Source organism: Limulus polyphemus, unplaced genomic scaffold (assembly GCF_000517525.1).
Source record: "Limulus polyphemus unplaced genomic scaffold, Limulus_polyphemus-2.1.2 Scaffold261, whole genome shotgun sequence".
NCBI lineage: Eukaryota > Metazoa > Arthropoda > Merostomata > Xiphosura > Limulidae > Limulus > Limulus polyphemus.
In genome coordinates, this window is record NW_013665871.1 from 131907 (window position 1) to 148278 (window position 16372).

The following is a 16372-nucleotide window of genomic DNA, read 5'->3' on the forward strand; positions in this document are numbered from 1 at the left end:
CTTTTCTTTTCAGACATATAAAGTACTTTGGTTTTGATCCCAACACGGGGTTTCATGTAAGTAAAAACTGCTTTGTAAGAAAGTAGTTATACATTTAAACCTTGTTAAGGAAAAATAGTACCTATGCACTGATATAAGAGTAGATTATACATAACTGTTGTTTAATGATGAAGAACCCACTTTTAGAAAATAAAGTTTGGAGATGGCTTGAATGGGTAATGAAAGAAACTTATCAATAACAAATTTATTACTTGTAATAAAGTTTCTATCATTACCCATTCAAGCCATCTCCAAACTTTATAGCTATTGTTTAATGGGTATATGTCTCGAACAAGAATTAATTACCATTTTTGTATAGCTTAAGAAACATGATTTCATAATGCACTGAGTATTGATCTAATGAGTTTTCAAAACAATTAAATAAAAAGAAGTTTTGATTATCAAAGACGTTAAAAGCTAATTTTAATTTTGCACAACCATAAGAAAATATATTTTGTTTTTAAGCTGTTAAAATGATGGGAGCAAAATTATTCAGAATATTATAAAACAGAGTTATTTTGTATTCATACTTGAACATTATGATAAATCATGTAACAAGTTGTTCATGCACATGTTTAAATATAGTTTAAAATCACATTGTTTTATTTGTTAGAAGACATTAGTATTAGCCCTATTATATTTTTAAAACACTATATTCTGTATCTAGTCCCTTAGAGATTTTCAAGAATTAGAAGAGTGTATAATAATAGTATTCTGACCACACTATATTTCGATTATTCATTGTTGATTATGCATTTTTCGTAATCCAGAGCTCCACTGGTTGACTGGATATAACAAACACAGCAATGGTTAAAACACTATTTATATAACCCATTTGTGAATGTCTTTTACAAGCTGGTAAAGCATGTTATTATAAGTAAAAAGTGTTCACATCATAACATTTTTTTATTACCATATTTATTTTAATCATAAACGAAATGCTTATATTGATTTTTTTTCTATTAGAATTTCAGATGTATAAAATTTTCTTTGATTTTTTTTCATAAACTAACTTTAATCCAAACAACACCCTTTTTGTATATTTTTGCTTTTGCTTAATTAAATTACTAACCAACTTGAATGTTGAAATGAGTTACAAGGTCACCTGCAGGTCAAGATAAAATATTATTTTGAATTACAGATTTAGATATAAAATATAACAATAGTAACTGTTTTATTTATCATTTTTATAGCTACTTTTAAACTTGTTTTTATTTCTTTGATTGAAACTTTTAGCTATGTCATAATGTGGATGGACACCTTAAAGAATTCTTCAGTATGGCAGGAATATCAGAAAAACAGCTTCAAGACAATAGTACATACACTTATATCTGTAACTTTATTGCAGAACATGGAGTTGTTGATGCAGTACAAGCAAATAGCCAGCCTAAACGTTTCTCAAGTAAGTGGTCTTATCAGATCTGTAGAAATTTAGCCTTGTTTAAATAACATATCCAGATCTGTAGCAGTTTATGCATGTAATCAACAAATATGTTCTGGTTTGTGGTAACTTAAGTTTTTTACAAGTAGTCTGGCTTGTTCTGAACATATTAACCCATCTTATTAGTAAATAATTTTGTCAGTTCTTGAGCAATTTATCCATTGTCAAGTATGTTCCTCAGTCCTTAAGCATCTTACCCCACTCTGGAATAAGTGTTCTGACCCTGTATAAGGTTTAATAATCTCAGGTAAGTGCTCTCATTGTTATAACTGCCTTAAATACCTTCTGGTTGTTGGTTCAGACTTGTATCAACTTTAGCCATCTTCAGTTCAATGGACTTTGTGTATCAGCCTTATATAACAATCTTCAATAAGTGTTCAATTCTTGTATCAGCTTTAACCTCCCACAGATAAATGGTTCAGCCTTGTTTATGTCTAACTATCCTATCATTTTAGTCTAACCCACAAATAGGTTAGTAGGTCAATCCTGTACCACCATAGTCTACCATCAAGTATGTGATTTGGCCTTGTAGCACCTAATACATTATAGTAGTTCAATTATGTGTATTAATTAACAACTACTGTCTAACCCAACATCATGTTGGTGGACCAGTTCTACTAGCACCTTAATCTACCATCAAGTAACAATCTGACGTAACTCACTGCTACAAACAGGGTTGAACAAAAAACAACAACAAATTTATTATACTTTGAATTTTCCCCCGTTTTTGAAAGCCATTTCTGATCCGAAGGCCTTCCACCATTCAAATGTCCCTTCCCTCAAACAAGAATCCAAAGTTTCCACCCATTTATTCTTAGGTATTTGATAAAAATGTCTTTCTAAACTTTTAAGAAACTCCAAGACATTAAAATCCAACTTATTGTTGAACTTCTCAACAGGCTGGGGTGGTGGGTTGACTGCAGTGATGTAAGTAAATGAATTGTCCACAGGGCTGTAGGTAGAATAAACTCTTGAAATCTGAGGTTGAGGCGAGGGAGACCTCGTTTCTCTCACTAGCAGATCAGTCACCATGCATGTTAATTATTTTAAAAGCGATAGTTATGACAAGTTTCGTTAGGTAACTCTCTATGATCGTACTTTGTGTATGCAGTTTGAATGTTGTACTAGGCTTTTGTAATATTGTTGACGTCATCTTACTTGAAGCTTCTAAGTCTTTCTCGTTATGTGAATATTGTTGTCACCAGAGGACTAGAATTTTCTGTAGCGTGTTATAAATATGTGCGGATACAGAGTGCAAGTAAGAAGTTGAAGATAAAATGTGAAGTTAGTCAGCATGTGAGTTTAGTCACAATGACTGATTTCTAAATTAAAGTTTCACAGTTTTTATTGTAACAACAGAGATAGAGAAGAATAATTCATCTTGTCTATTGGGTTCTAAGGTAACTGAACCAGTCTATGTGGACTTTTGATGTAAAAGAGAAGTATTTAAAGCTCTGGATACAACTGTGGTGACCTACAGGGTAACATAAGTGGATTTATTACTGATTGTATTGTGATAAAAGAGGAAAGGAGAAATAATTTGTCTTGTCAATTGAGTTCCAAAGTAACTGAACCAGCCTGTGTGGACTGTTGATGAAAAGATGAGTTATTCAAAGCTCTAGCTTCAACTATGGTAAACAATAATGTATCAATTTTTTTTTGACATACGTTTGACTTGTTTTGAATATATTATTTTAAAACAAGTGAATTGTGTGCTGTCAATTTATTATTAGAATTTATTAACAACAAGTCACAGACAGCTACTGTATAGAATCTGACCCCTATACAAAAACCTTGATAAAGTTAAATGTATCAATTAACAAACACTGTCTAACCCATAATCATGTTGGTAGATTAGTTCTGTACCATCTTAGGCTACCATCAAATAAGAGATCTGGCCTTGCAGAAATTAACCCAGATTGAATTAAATGTTTCAATCATCAACCACTGTCTAACCTGTTATCAGATTAGTAGATTAATCCTGCAGCACTTTAGTCTACCAACATGTATGTGATTTGGCCTTGCAGAAACTAACCCACATTCAATTAAATGTTCCAAGCATCAACTACTGTCTAATCTACCATGAGGTTCATAGATCAGTCCTACAGCACCTTAGTCTACCATCATTTATGTGATTTGGTCTTGCAGCAACTAAATAACATTCAGTTAAATGTATTAATTAATAACCACTGTCTAACCCATCATCAGGCTGGTAGACCAGTCCTGTAGCACCTCAGTTTACCATCATTTATGTGATTTGGTCTTGCAGCAACTAACCCACATTCAATTAAATGTTCTAATCATTAACCACTCTAGATATCCTTCAAGTAAATGTAGCCTTATAGCATCTCTGCTCACCTTTTGACAGCTAGTTTGTTTTATCTAAATATGCCAGTACGTTTTTGAAGTTAGCTCTTTACCAGTTGAAACCATTCTCAGGAAGTGAGCCAACCTTTTACTAACCTTACAAAACCTTACATTGGTAGTCTGATCCTATAACATTAAGCTATACTGTTCTATACAAGTATATATTTTTACCAAGTATGTGATGCAATCATGCAGCAGTCTAACCTTTCTTGAAATAATAGCTATATTACTCAATAAGTAATTATTACCGTCATTAACAAAGGTTGATGATGGTAATTTTTTCAACCCTGTGTGTGTGTGTTTGTCAGCAAGATTTCTTGAAAACAGCTAAGTGTATTTGGACAAAAGTTAGTATATGTTTGGATTATGACCTAACTTAGAAGTTATTAGTTCCTGGAGTTTTAGGATCATAGCAAGGTCACCAAAATCCAAAAAATCCCTATCAGTTAGCATGGGGACCAATATTTTTGGCCCTATAACTCAGTCAAAAATGATCCGATTTTGATGAAACTTGGTGGACATATGTAGAATATTATTATTCTTTGTTCTGCCAAAAATAGTCCATGTCTGTTGTTAACAACAGACATACAAATGCTTTTTCATATTTTTTTAGAGCTGATATGATCAACGCTGTGTGGTGAAGGTATGTGCTCTATGAGTACCCCTCTAGTTTCATTCTGTAACAGTCTAACCCACTTGCAGTAAGACCTGCAGTACCTCATTAAAGTAAGTAGTCCATTCCTGTGGCTAACTAAACATGTTAGCAATAGAATGTATAGTTGAAGAAAGATTGGATATTCTGTGATTGTATATACCTAGAAAGTAATGCAATAAACTTGAATATTTTGGAAAAAATATACAAAACACCATGTTGTAATAAGTGTATTTCTTTAGTGGGAGACGGTTATATGAATTTGTAAATACATATCAAAAGAGAGGATTTATTTGTATGAGTCATTTCAGTATAGTTTTTGAATCGAATGACAAAAATTGTTCTTTGTATATTTTTTCTTTGTGCTGTAGATTTGTAGTATGCGAATCAAATGGATTTTATTCCTTTAGTTTAGACAGTGGAACACTCCTTATTCAACTAAAATCTTCCACATTTTTCACCTGTTCAACCATGCAAGTAGATTTAGCAGCTGAAATTGGTTCTAGAATGTGTATATATTGTGATTGCCCTGGTTACTTATTGTTATTAGTCATTCCCCTTTGATGTCAGTGTCAGGGTTTTATGTATATGGGCTTGGGATTGTTCTACAGTAGGTGTCTGTGGCTTGTTGGCGATAAATTCGAACAATAAATAGACGGTACACAATCCACTATAAGTCAAATGTATTTACTAAACTTCTTTACACTATGGAATATCACAGTTGTATTTAAAACTCTTAAGTAATTCTCTTTTCTTGTCAAAAGTCCACACAGGCTGATTCAATTACTTTAGGATCCATTTGACAAGACGAACTATTTTTCTCTACTCTTATCACAATAGTATCAGTGAATAATTCACTTATGCTAACCCGTGGGCTACCACTCTTGTATCCTGAACTTCAAATAATTGTCTCCTTTTTGTCAAAGTCCACACAGACAGGTTCAATTACTTTAGAACACCCTTTGACAAGACAAATTATTCTCCTTATCACTATTAAACTGTAAAACTCACTTTAACATATCGCCTTTTAGGGCTAATCACTCACACACCGGGTAATTTCATTTTCTTTTGCTATCTAATTTTCTGACTGAAACTTCACTTTCACTTTTTTTCTATCTTCACTCACTATATATATATATATATATCCTATTCACCAAGGCCTCAAATTTTCTATAGGCTGTGCACTGTAATCAACAATACTCACTTAAAGTAATAAGAAAAATACTGAAGGTTCGAGTAACTTAGCATCAACAATACGACAAAAATTGAACCACACACACACACACACACACACACAACATACGTCTCTTACCAAGTTATGCAAACAAACTTGTGATAACTATCGCCTTTAAAATAATTACTTTTAACACTCTTGTTATAAAAACTAAACAATCATTAAATATTAACTCACAAAATAAATTAAGTAATAACGCCTACACTAAACGGTTTTGTATATCCAACGATAAGCCCCTCTTCAAGAGAAATATTTACAATATTTTCTTACACTTTATACTAAGACTTTTCTTAGTTCATATCCTAAGTCTCCTCATATAGTCTACACCAACATTTGCAGTTTCCTTGCTGGTCTCTCTTCTCACAGGGCCTCCTGTAGGGCTTTACCTTCACAGTATACCTTGTCTTCATATTGATCTTGTGTTGCCTGAGGTCTGTCTTCCCTAATCTATCTGCATACTGACACAGTAGATCTTGTACCTCTTTCTTCTTCATGCCAGTCAGTTCTTCACTTATGTTGATGTCCTTGTATGTCTCATCTCCACCCAGTGGTCTTAAGCCTAGTAGGTCTTTACCTTCTATAATAAAGTCACTGACTTCAGATTCTGCTTCTATGACAGCCATACCTGCCATGTCCATCTGTACCTCACTAGCTGCACCTGTAAGGTCTTCTTCCCTCTCAAAGTACCTCTTTAACAGATTGACATGGTAAACCTTGATTGTCTCATCCATTTTCACCTTATAGTGCATTCTGTTGAGAACTTCCTGTACTTCAAATGGTCCTTTCCACTGCTGGGTGAGTTTGTTGTTGACTGTGAGTAGCAGAACTAAGATCTTATGTCCAAACTTGAAATGTTGATTCTTGGCCTTCTTGTTATAAAAGTGTTCCTGACTGCCTTTAATTGGTTTGGCTTTTCCATTAGAACTTCTTTGATAGGTCCGGTTCAATACGCCTCTCCGGTCCTCTGTTTTGTCAGTCTCTTTCCTCTTTGTCTTGCGCTCGACTTTCTCTCGGACACTGTCCCATAGTCTTTCTGCTGTAGACTTACATTCGGGATGTCACTTTTAGAGACTTTAAGGGGCTTGATACCTTGCTTGCTCTGCTTCCCTTGAGCTCTTGTTATGGCTGCAGATGCTTCATCCTTCTTTCTGTTTAGTTCCTCCAAATTTATACTACCTAGTATGTTTCCAATCAACAAATTGTATATTGGTGCCTTCATACACATGGCCTTAAAATATCCAAAATATTATGGAGTAGTCACCTTTAGTTTTGATATGGGAAACTTTCTCACTGTCCCATCAATTACCACACAAACGTGCACCTTGCCTGTCATCTGATTGTCAGATACTAGACTGGTTCTCACTGCTGCACTACTGCACCCAGTGTCTCTTCACTTTCTTGTCCCCAACATAGCTTTCACATATTGGAATGTTAAGATTTATTGGCACCTCTAGATATTTGTACCATGCTCCAATCACTACTGGCACTGTTGATCCATCCATATACTAAATTGAGCCAACCATTAGTTGTGCATTGATCAATCATGGCAGTGGCACTTCCTTCTTGGGGTAAATCTGACAAGTTGTCTTGATTCTGTTTTTTCTGGCAGTAGCATTCATGGTGAGTCACTCTTTTCTTGTTTCTTAGTAGCACTATCTTTGTAAATCGCTTCAGCTGCTTTATGTTGAGATTTCTGCTGTTGCTTGCTGGTAGTGGATTAGCACTCCTTTGCAATGTGTCCCACATTATAATAAACATAGCATCTCTTCTCCTTTCTGTCTATTAACCTCTTGTCTACTTTGGTAGACTCCTGGTCCTGGTCAACCATCACTGGTTTTGACTTTAACTAGATATTCTTGGACTTGCTCATTATACTATCTCCATGGGCTTCCATATACTGTTCTGCAATCTTGATCATCATGTCCACTTTTTTTTGTGGTCTCTTTTTCAGGAACAGTGGCATGTCAGTTGAGCACGTGATCATGATCTGTTCGTGTATTAGGAGGTCTGCCAGTCCGTCAAAACTATTTTCACACTTGACCATGTCAGTCCATCTTGTGAAGTATCACTGCAGACATGCCAAAAACTGATATACAGTTTCTCCAGTGTCAGGTTTGACTTCTCTGAACTTCTGACAAAAATCTTCTTCTGTAAGTTCATATCATTTTGGCAAGGCCACTTTTAGTTTCTCATAGTCTATGACATCTTCTGATGTTACGTCTGCATAGACTTGTAGGCCTTTTCCTGTGAGAAGCAGGCTGAGATAGACTGCTCAGTTGCCTTTGTCCCATTTCTGACTTGGGGCGAATCTTTCATATCTCTCCAGGAAAGCATCCATGTTATCTTTCTTTTCATCAAGTTTGGGCAGCTTTGGTCGGCAACTATCACTGCATCTATGTAGATTAATATGCTGTGTACTTTCTTTAAAGGTTTGTGGTACCTTGAGAATATATTTTCTTATGGAATAAGCATTACAGTAGAATTGCCATTGTCGGTCCTAGTTACAAATTATGTCATAATGGATAATGCCTGTGGTAATAGCATCCAAATGCATTAGGGATATCAGACAAAAATGCAAACTCTGATGTTAAACGAGCCAGTAATCATGGAAAATCAATTAAAGGCACAGAACTAAGTGCTTACACCCACAATATCTCATCTCCTGCACCTTTCACTGTCTGCATGTTATTCTGTGTATAATGTTAAAAGGTCTATCTCAATTAAAAATGTTTTTAATAGTGTGTAACAATAGTATTTATTTTCTGGATAATGTTTGATTATTCATAAATAAACTGAAAAGTAATGGATATAAGGACTGGCAACTAAATAAAATGTTTACACTTTTTCATAATAAATACGAAAATATCTGAAAAAAATAAGCTCTCGATTATGGAAATTACCTTATGGAGATATTAGAGGTAATTTGTTAATCTTGGTTTATAAGTAGCTAACTTTGAAAATTTAATTTTATTCAGTATATCCAGATGGAAAGACTAATTTCAAGTATCTGGGCTTGTCTCAGCTTTTCCTTGTTATACTTGAATAAATCTTAAAGAGAAGGGGAGGAGGTTAGGTATGTAAGAACTGTTCAGGTAGAGTTTATACTTCTGTTTAATATTGGAAATTTCACGTAGTAGAAATTTTACGGTGGTTTCACTTCTACTTTAAGAAATTCAAGAACTCTTAAGGGTAAATGCCTTCCCAAAAAGACAGTGAAATGCAGTAGGAGTTAAGGTGTTGTGGGTGTAAGCATTCAACTCCATAGCCTTAATTGATTTTCCATGCTTGCTAGCTAGTTTAACATCGGTGTTTGGATTTCATCTGATAGATGGGATATCCCCTACTTACTTTGGTGCTATTACCACAGACATTACCTGTTATGACATCAAGTTGACAACTAGGAATGACAATGCCATTTCTACAGTAGTGCTTATTTCATATTAAGTTCATTATTGGTTTATAGTGCTGATTTAATCACATATTAACAATTAATGTAAATAATAGTAATGGTATTAGAGCTATTTATTTATTTTATTTGGGATATATCTATCTTATTTTTTCTGTATGACCAATGATGTAACTTATATACCCTAGTGGAATGACGCTGTGTTTTTTTTGTTGTTGTTTTTGTATACTCCCTCATTTTATTCAAGTTTTCTTCAGAAGTACATCCAGAATTATTCTAGAAAGAACTCTCTTCATTCAGAGAACACTGTCTTGTGTCTTTTTTTTTGGTCTTTAAAAATTATTAATTTTCACTTTGTTTTACATTATATTTTACATCTTTCTTCAAGCTCAGTCAGTCAGAAATGCAGACATAATTCCCCATAACATTTTCTGCCATGCATCCTGTTATCCTGTAAAGTTAATCAATGCACTGAAGAGTACCACAGATAAACAAAATATTATTTTCTATATTGGTGTGTCTTCATATGAACTTGAATTTAAAGAAAAGCAAAAATTATTTAATTCTACAATGGTTTGGATCTGTAATATTTGTTTAAAATTAGAAGTGTGAATAAACATTGTTAACCTTCTGTATTCTTCCTATTGTCATTTTCTTTCCTTACTACTATGTGTATAGCTCAATGTATTGAGCTTCATTAATAAGTACAAGTTTTCCTATTTTGAGTTAAATGTTTTTTTATGCATAATAATTTAGTTTTGCTTTTTCTGTTATAGAAATGTTTTGATAGAGCTAAATTGATAAGACAGTGTTGATTTTAGGTCAAGTTACTTGACACTTATGTATCTTTGTATTCATAAAAAGCACAATCTTTTCTATTATTTCTCTCTCCTTAATTTCTTACTTCTAATCTGCAAGAAAAGTCAGATAAATTTACTCTTTTAAGCCTTATCTATGAATACATTTTTTGTTAGAACAGGTGAAGGTTTCACTGAGTGAAAGTATGAAGCATAGGTATTCACAGGATATATTACAGATAGATGGCATAATGATATCAAAGCTGTAAGTAAGGAAATGTAAAAAAATTGATATCCGGGGGGGGGGGGTATAAAGACCCTTTGTAGTTATTCCTTCCTTTTTTCAAATATATTTGATGTAAAAATATTGTGATAGTTATTGTATAGGTTAGTCAGAATGATGAAAAGAATAGGAAATACTGGCATATTATGAGTGTAAAACCAAGTACATACATTTTCCACTCCTTCCTCTTATTAAGCTTGTTTTGGAGTTTTTTGTTAGCCTATTCTAAGCTCTTCAAATAGAATAACTTACATACCATGTTTCATTCAGATGCTCCTACACCAGATGTTAGGAGGGACCCACTTGGTACATCTAGCTTACCCAGAGCACCTCCTCTGCCACCATGTCCATCATATAGTTTCTTAGCACCATCTAGTATACCTCCCCCACCACCACCTCCTCCTCCTCCACCCTTGTCTAATATACCTCCTCCACCACCACTTCCTCCATCTTCATCTGATCTACTTTCTACACCATCAGCTCTTCCACCCTCATCTGGTGTATCTTCCCTACCACCTCTTCCCTTGTCTAGTGCACTTTTACCAACATCACTTCCTTCTCCATCCTCATCCAGTGTATCTCCCACACCACCATATACTACACCCCTATCTAGTGTACCTCCCCCACCACCACCACCCCTCCTCCTCCATTCTCATCTGGTGCATCTCCCACACCACCATCTACTGCACCCCCATCTAGTGCACCTCCCCCACCATTACCACTGCTCTCTTCTCCAAACTTGTCTGATGAACTCAAGAGAGGTAAAAGACTACAGGTGAGTCTGTATAAATTATAGCTAGTTATTATTTTAAGATAAGATAGTTACTTAAAATGTAGATAGAATACAAATATTCTTTTTCACTGTAAGTCTTAACACTTGAAAATGTGGTTTATCAAAAGTTAATCATGTTTTGTTCATTTCTTTTGTGTACTGTTATTGAACTATTTAGTGTAATTTGTTAAAATTCATTAACATGCAAGTAGAGAGTTTTATATAGAAAACAATTAAGATTTTGTGAGAAAGGGGTGTTCCTTAAATAAGATACTGAAGAATTTGTCTTTTGTAACATTAGGTGAAGTTTCTGTCTCTGTGTTAAAAAAATATTTCAAAAAATTTAATTTGTCTATGACAATGTAGGTGGGGAATGGTTTGGCTTCTGTTAATGTTCTTGGGTTTAAGTCAGTCAGGTACATTATTTTCCATTCTGTGTTCATAATGATGTATCGCTGTAATATTGGAAATGCTTATATATATACAAGAAGGACCAGTCTCTTGCTACTAGAAAGTTGTTTCAACTTATAATGTTAGGAAGTTTGATTTCATCTGTTATATGAGCTTCATAATTATGATCATGTTGTATTCTTAGATTTTAAAACCAATTTTCTGAAGAATGCTTCCCTAATGTTTTCCATGCTGACATTAATTTTACAGAATACACATTATACAAGGTAGTCAAATGTATGAAAACTGTTGAAATAGTATTGTTTATTGCTGTAGAAGCATAAAACAAAACAAATTAAAGATATATGCAGTCTCATTGAGATTAGAATAAAATTAATTTTATGGTGTTTACTTTGTCTGTATAAGGTAATCAGACCACCAATGATAATTTAAACAGTTTCTACTAATAAAAAGGAAATTTTTGATATATAAACTCCTCAGTTAAGTTACATACACTTGTCATAAGTCATTAGTATTAGGCCTATGATATATATACAGGTAAAACTAAATTAACTTGAGTTATCTTAGATAGGCCTGTTAGATAACAGTGGACCTAATACAAATGTCTTACAACAAGTATAATTAATTAAAATCATGCTTCACCATCTTAGAAAGGGCATTCAAACCATAACAGTTATCAGTTGTATACAGTAAAATTAGATTTCTTTTATATAGTTAGACAAAGTTTACATAGGTCCTTTGAAATCCTGAAAAAGCCATAGAAAATGAGCTCTAAAAATTTCAGTACTGGCTATTCTGGAAAAAATGACATTTTTATGTCATAGGCCTGGTAAATTCTTGAAATTGAAGTACCAATAAAACTTATCCCATGAAATAATTGGCTAAATTAAACAAACAAGCAAATAAAAAAGTTTGAATGTGAAAATTGGATTTATTTTAAAATGCAAGGTAATCAGTTCTATGTGGTAAGATTGATCAAATCTTTTGGAACTTTGAGTGTGGGTCCTGGAAAGTCTTGAAATGTTTCTTTTCTAAAATCTATATAAGGTTAAGATACAGGTACTTTCAAAATGTACATAGGAATATATAGCAGGTACATATGACCATGTATTACAACAACATTTATAAATTCCATCTTTTGAATTGATTAGATTTATGTAAGTATATTTTTTTCTAGCAAGTCAAGACACTTTCAGAATCTGAAGGAAGTATCAGTTCTTCAGATCCAAGAGATGCCTTACTTGATCAAATAAGACAGGGTATCAAATTAAGATCTGTAAGTTTTTCACATTCTGGTTTTCACTGCTAATTTGTTTGATTAAAGTAACTTAAAAGAAGGTCTTCATTTAGTCTTGCCTGAACAGTTTTTTAACATCTACAAAGAATATAAATCAAATATATTTTAAATGAACTTTAATAGTTTGCACAAAGTTTTAATATCAGGCCACCCCAATATTAACCCTTTTGATGCATAATTACATTTTGGGCTGGTTCCCGAAAAGTGTCAATTATCCACCATAAAATCTAATTAGGAATGTGATCATTTCTAGTCCTTTTTCAATATTGAAAGGAGATGATATATTTTCTATATCTGGCACAATAATTTTCTGATGTACACACGAATGCTGAACGGAAGAAACAAGCTACAAATGATGAACACTGATTTATACATTCATTTTACCACCTCATTACAAAACCTCTGGCTTATAGTAGTATATCAGATGATAGATACTAGAATACTGAATATGTATGTAAGGTATAACATAAAAAGAGTAATATATCAATAAAATTAACCTCAAATCATGGAGTTACTTACTGCATGAGCTAACAGCTGAGCATATGTATACACATCCACTAGGTGTGGTGTTGCTTACAGATGGCAGCACCACAGAGCTGTGGCATGGCTTTCAAGGACTTTCAAGGGTATTCCTGCTTGCTGCAGTGGAAGGAAAGGTTTTTGTGAAGTCATGGGATAAATCTACTTGTTGCATCATGATGGTTAAGGTATACTGATATCTGACACAATGCAAATTATGGAAATGTTATGCAAAAAATAAAATGAACAAGGACAAAGGAAATAAACACATGTATGAATAAGTTTTATTCTTACAAAAATAAGTGTCAGCTTTAATTAAACTACCAGATTTCAATTGGGTAAAGAGAGAGACTCAAAAGATCAGATCAAGGATTTTCAAGTTCCACACACTGTTAGGTCAGGACAAAGCCTAATGCAGTAACCCACAGTCCTGAAATTACTTATGTCAACAACTGTTTCCATTATACATATTAAAGGAAGACAAAACCTAACTCATATTAGCTTGTATAAGTCTCTGTACCTTCCCTTGAAATGAGTACAACCTTAGGAGGTCTTGATTAGAAACGGGGCCAAGCATATATATAAGAGTCTTACGATAATAGCTTTGTGTAAAGCATTTTTTGTCTACAGTTGACGATGAGTGCAAGTTTATGATCTTTCTACAACCAGCTTATCCTAACTATAAACAGAATACCCACACAAAAGTTATCAAATTTCCTGAATATACCTAAATAGAAAAAAATATATATTCTTTACTAATTATAGAAGTATAAAATAAAATATTATTTGCAATCATCACATTTCTTCTAGCTTTTTAATAATATTTTATAGGTATTCTGAAAAGTGAATTACATTACAAAAGCCAAACATAGATAAAAGTTCACAGTTACACATAAAAAGTGGCTCAGTGGTAAGTCTGAGGACTTGTAACACTAAATATCAGGTTTTGAGAGTTTGGTGGGTATAGCACAGATAGCTTATTGTGTAGGTATGTGCTTGATAACAAAAAAAAAACAACAAACACAATATTCTTTTCCCAAGAAAGATAATGCTGATTCTTCAGTTAAAAAAGGGATTAATTGATGTAAAGAAACATTTGTAAATGGATTTAAATTACAAAATATTGGTTTTCCTACACCGAGTAAACAAAAGAAAAAAACCCAAGCTCAACAAAAAAAAATTATTTTGGAATATTCATAAAATCTAAAAATACATAAATAATGAGAAAAAAAGAAAAGAAACAAGACACAAAAATACTTTTAGTGTGTAAATTGAAAAGAACATATTCATTAGTGTATTCTCTAAATTCTTAATGAAGCTGGTTAATTTAAAAAATGACTAAAGAATTTTTTTGAAGAATAACCCTAAAATGAAGTACCTCTTTAGGTTTCAGAAAAATCCAAATCTATCGCACCCAGGTCATTGCCTCTAGAAGATCTAGCAGGAGCTCTTGCTCGAGCTTTACAAGAAAGATCTCGTGTAATTCAACTAACAGGTTTGTTTTATACTTGAGAAATCATTAAATTGTAAAATGACGTACTGATAAGTAATTAATTGTACTTCCATTTAACTTTGAAAGAAAGTGTAAAGTTACTTGGTTACATTCAACGTTGTGAGATGTAAAACGTTTGATGATTTTTACTTTTCTTTAATTAATAGTACCTAATTAAAATTGATCAACATTTAATATGTTCAGTACAGCTGGGCAATTAATTGATATAATCGATTTTCTATGAGCATTGATTACATCAGTTAATATCACATAAAATAAACGAATTGAAATTACAGTTAAATTGGTTAATATCACAAAAATACTCAAATAACTGAAATTATTGTTTTTGATTATTTCAACTAATTGAAATATTTGCTATTATGATTTCTCATTATTATTTTTTTATTAATTAAAGGTTCTTCAGCTAAAATACAAGTGTCAGGAAAATAATCAACTAATCAAAATTCTTGTTTCCATTTATTACTGTTTTCGGTTATTTCAACTATCTTAGTTTTGTGATAATAATCAATTCATGAGCCCAATGATTAATCAATTAGCAAATTTGACTAATCACTTAGCTTTTATGTTTTGTAGTAATACTTATAATTAACATAAGTATTCATTTCTATATTTCAAATTTTTAAGCATAAAAACATTTAATACAAAGTAACAAATATTTATTAAATTAGCAGAAATTCATCACTGTTTACACAACAGAAGTTGTATTAATATTCACATTCATTCAAATAAATTGTTTTCTATTTTGTTTTCAGTTAATCTAACCAATATAAAGTGTACAATTATATCTCATTCTAACTGTTTCCAGTTTAGAATGGTATGGATATATTTCATTTGAGTATAACAATATTCTAGATGGAAGTGATGGTGATAGTGATGAAGATGAAGAAGACAATGACGAATGGTACTGCTAATGGGTTTTAATTAAATTGTTTTAGAACGTTATTAATTTCCATACAGGAAATTTTCTGTTCCCTTTCTATTGCTGTAAGTTTGAATTATTTCAAACATTAATGATTAAAAAAAATTATGCTGTTTTTTTTCTAAAAAGTGTAATTTGTATTTTAAATTTTAATATATTTTTGAAATAAAATTATTTTAAATGTTTAAACTTAATTATATAATACTACAAAATCTACAACTGGCATGTCCTCTGTAAAAAACACAGATTGTTAATGGCTGTTTGTAAGAAACTAAAAATTTAATTCATGATTTTGTTTATATTATCAGTGTATAAGTGCCTTTACCTTCTTGCTGTTACTAGTTTCTTGATAACATGGGTAGAGGTTGTGATTATATAAAAGGGTTTGATAATGTTATATTTATATTCTTAAATATACTCAGAAGATATGCATTGAATTTTAATGCAACATACATTACATTAAGGGTTTCTCAGTATATTTAATGGAAGAAGGGGGAGGTGAAGCAACTATAAATATAACTAACTGTTAAAAAAAATGTAAACTCTATAACATAAATTAATTTATGCCTTTCTCTGTAAAAGGAAAATAGTTAATGGTAATTATTCTCTTAAAAAGATGTATTTATTTCATAAACATTTAAAAATGTATGTGTTACGGATAAGCTTGTAACCCTTGCTATATTGCAACTAATCTTAAAACTCCAAGTCTTATTTTTGAATTT

The 16372-nt window shown here is 32.4% G+C and overlaps 1 protein-coding gene across 7 annotated transcripts in view; it reads left to right on the forward strand.

The window, feature by feature from the left end:
• LOC106478900 (neural Wiskott-Aldrich syndrome protein-like) overlaps nt 1–15771 on the forward strand; it is a 32640-nt gene extending 16869 nt beyond the window's left edge. For 3 of the 7 annotated variants that reach the window (XM_022382596.1, XM_022382595.1, XM_022382590.1), the window contains exons 7-12: nt 14–56; nt 1276–1441; nt 10490–10994; nt 12580–12678; nt 14605–14713; nt 15584–15770. In XM_022382596.1, the coding sequence (XP_022238304.1) occupies nt 14–56; nt 1276–1441; nt 10490–10994; nt 12580–12655 (790 nt within the window). In that variant the 3' untranslated portion in view covers nt 12656–12678; nt 14605–14713; nt 15584–15770. Of the gene's footprint in view, nt 1–13; nt 57–1275; nt 1442–4460; nt 4574–10489; nt 10995–12579; nt 12679–14604; nt 14714–15583 lie in introns of those variants that run through there. The other 4 variants (XM_022382593.1, XM_022382594.1, XM_022382591.1 and 1 more) reach the window with 4 other exon arrangements.
• The last annotated feature ends 601 nt before the right edge of the window (nt 15772–16372 follow it).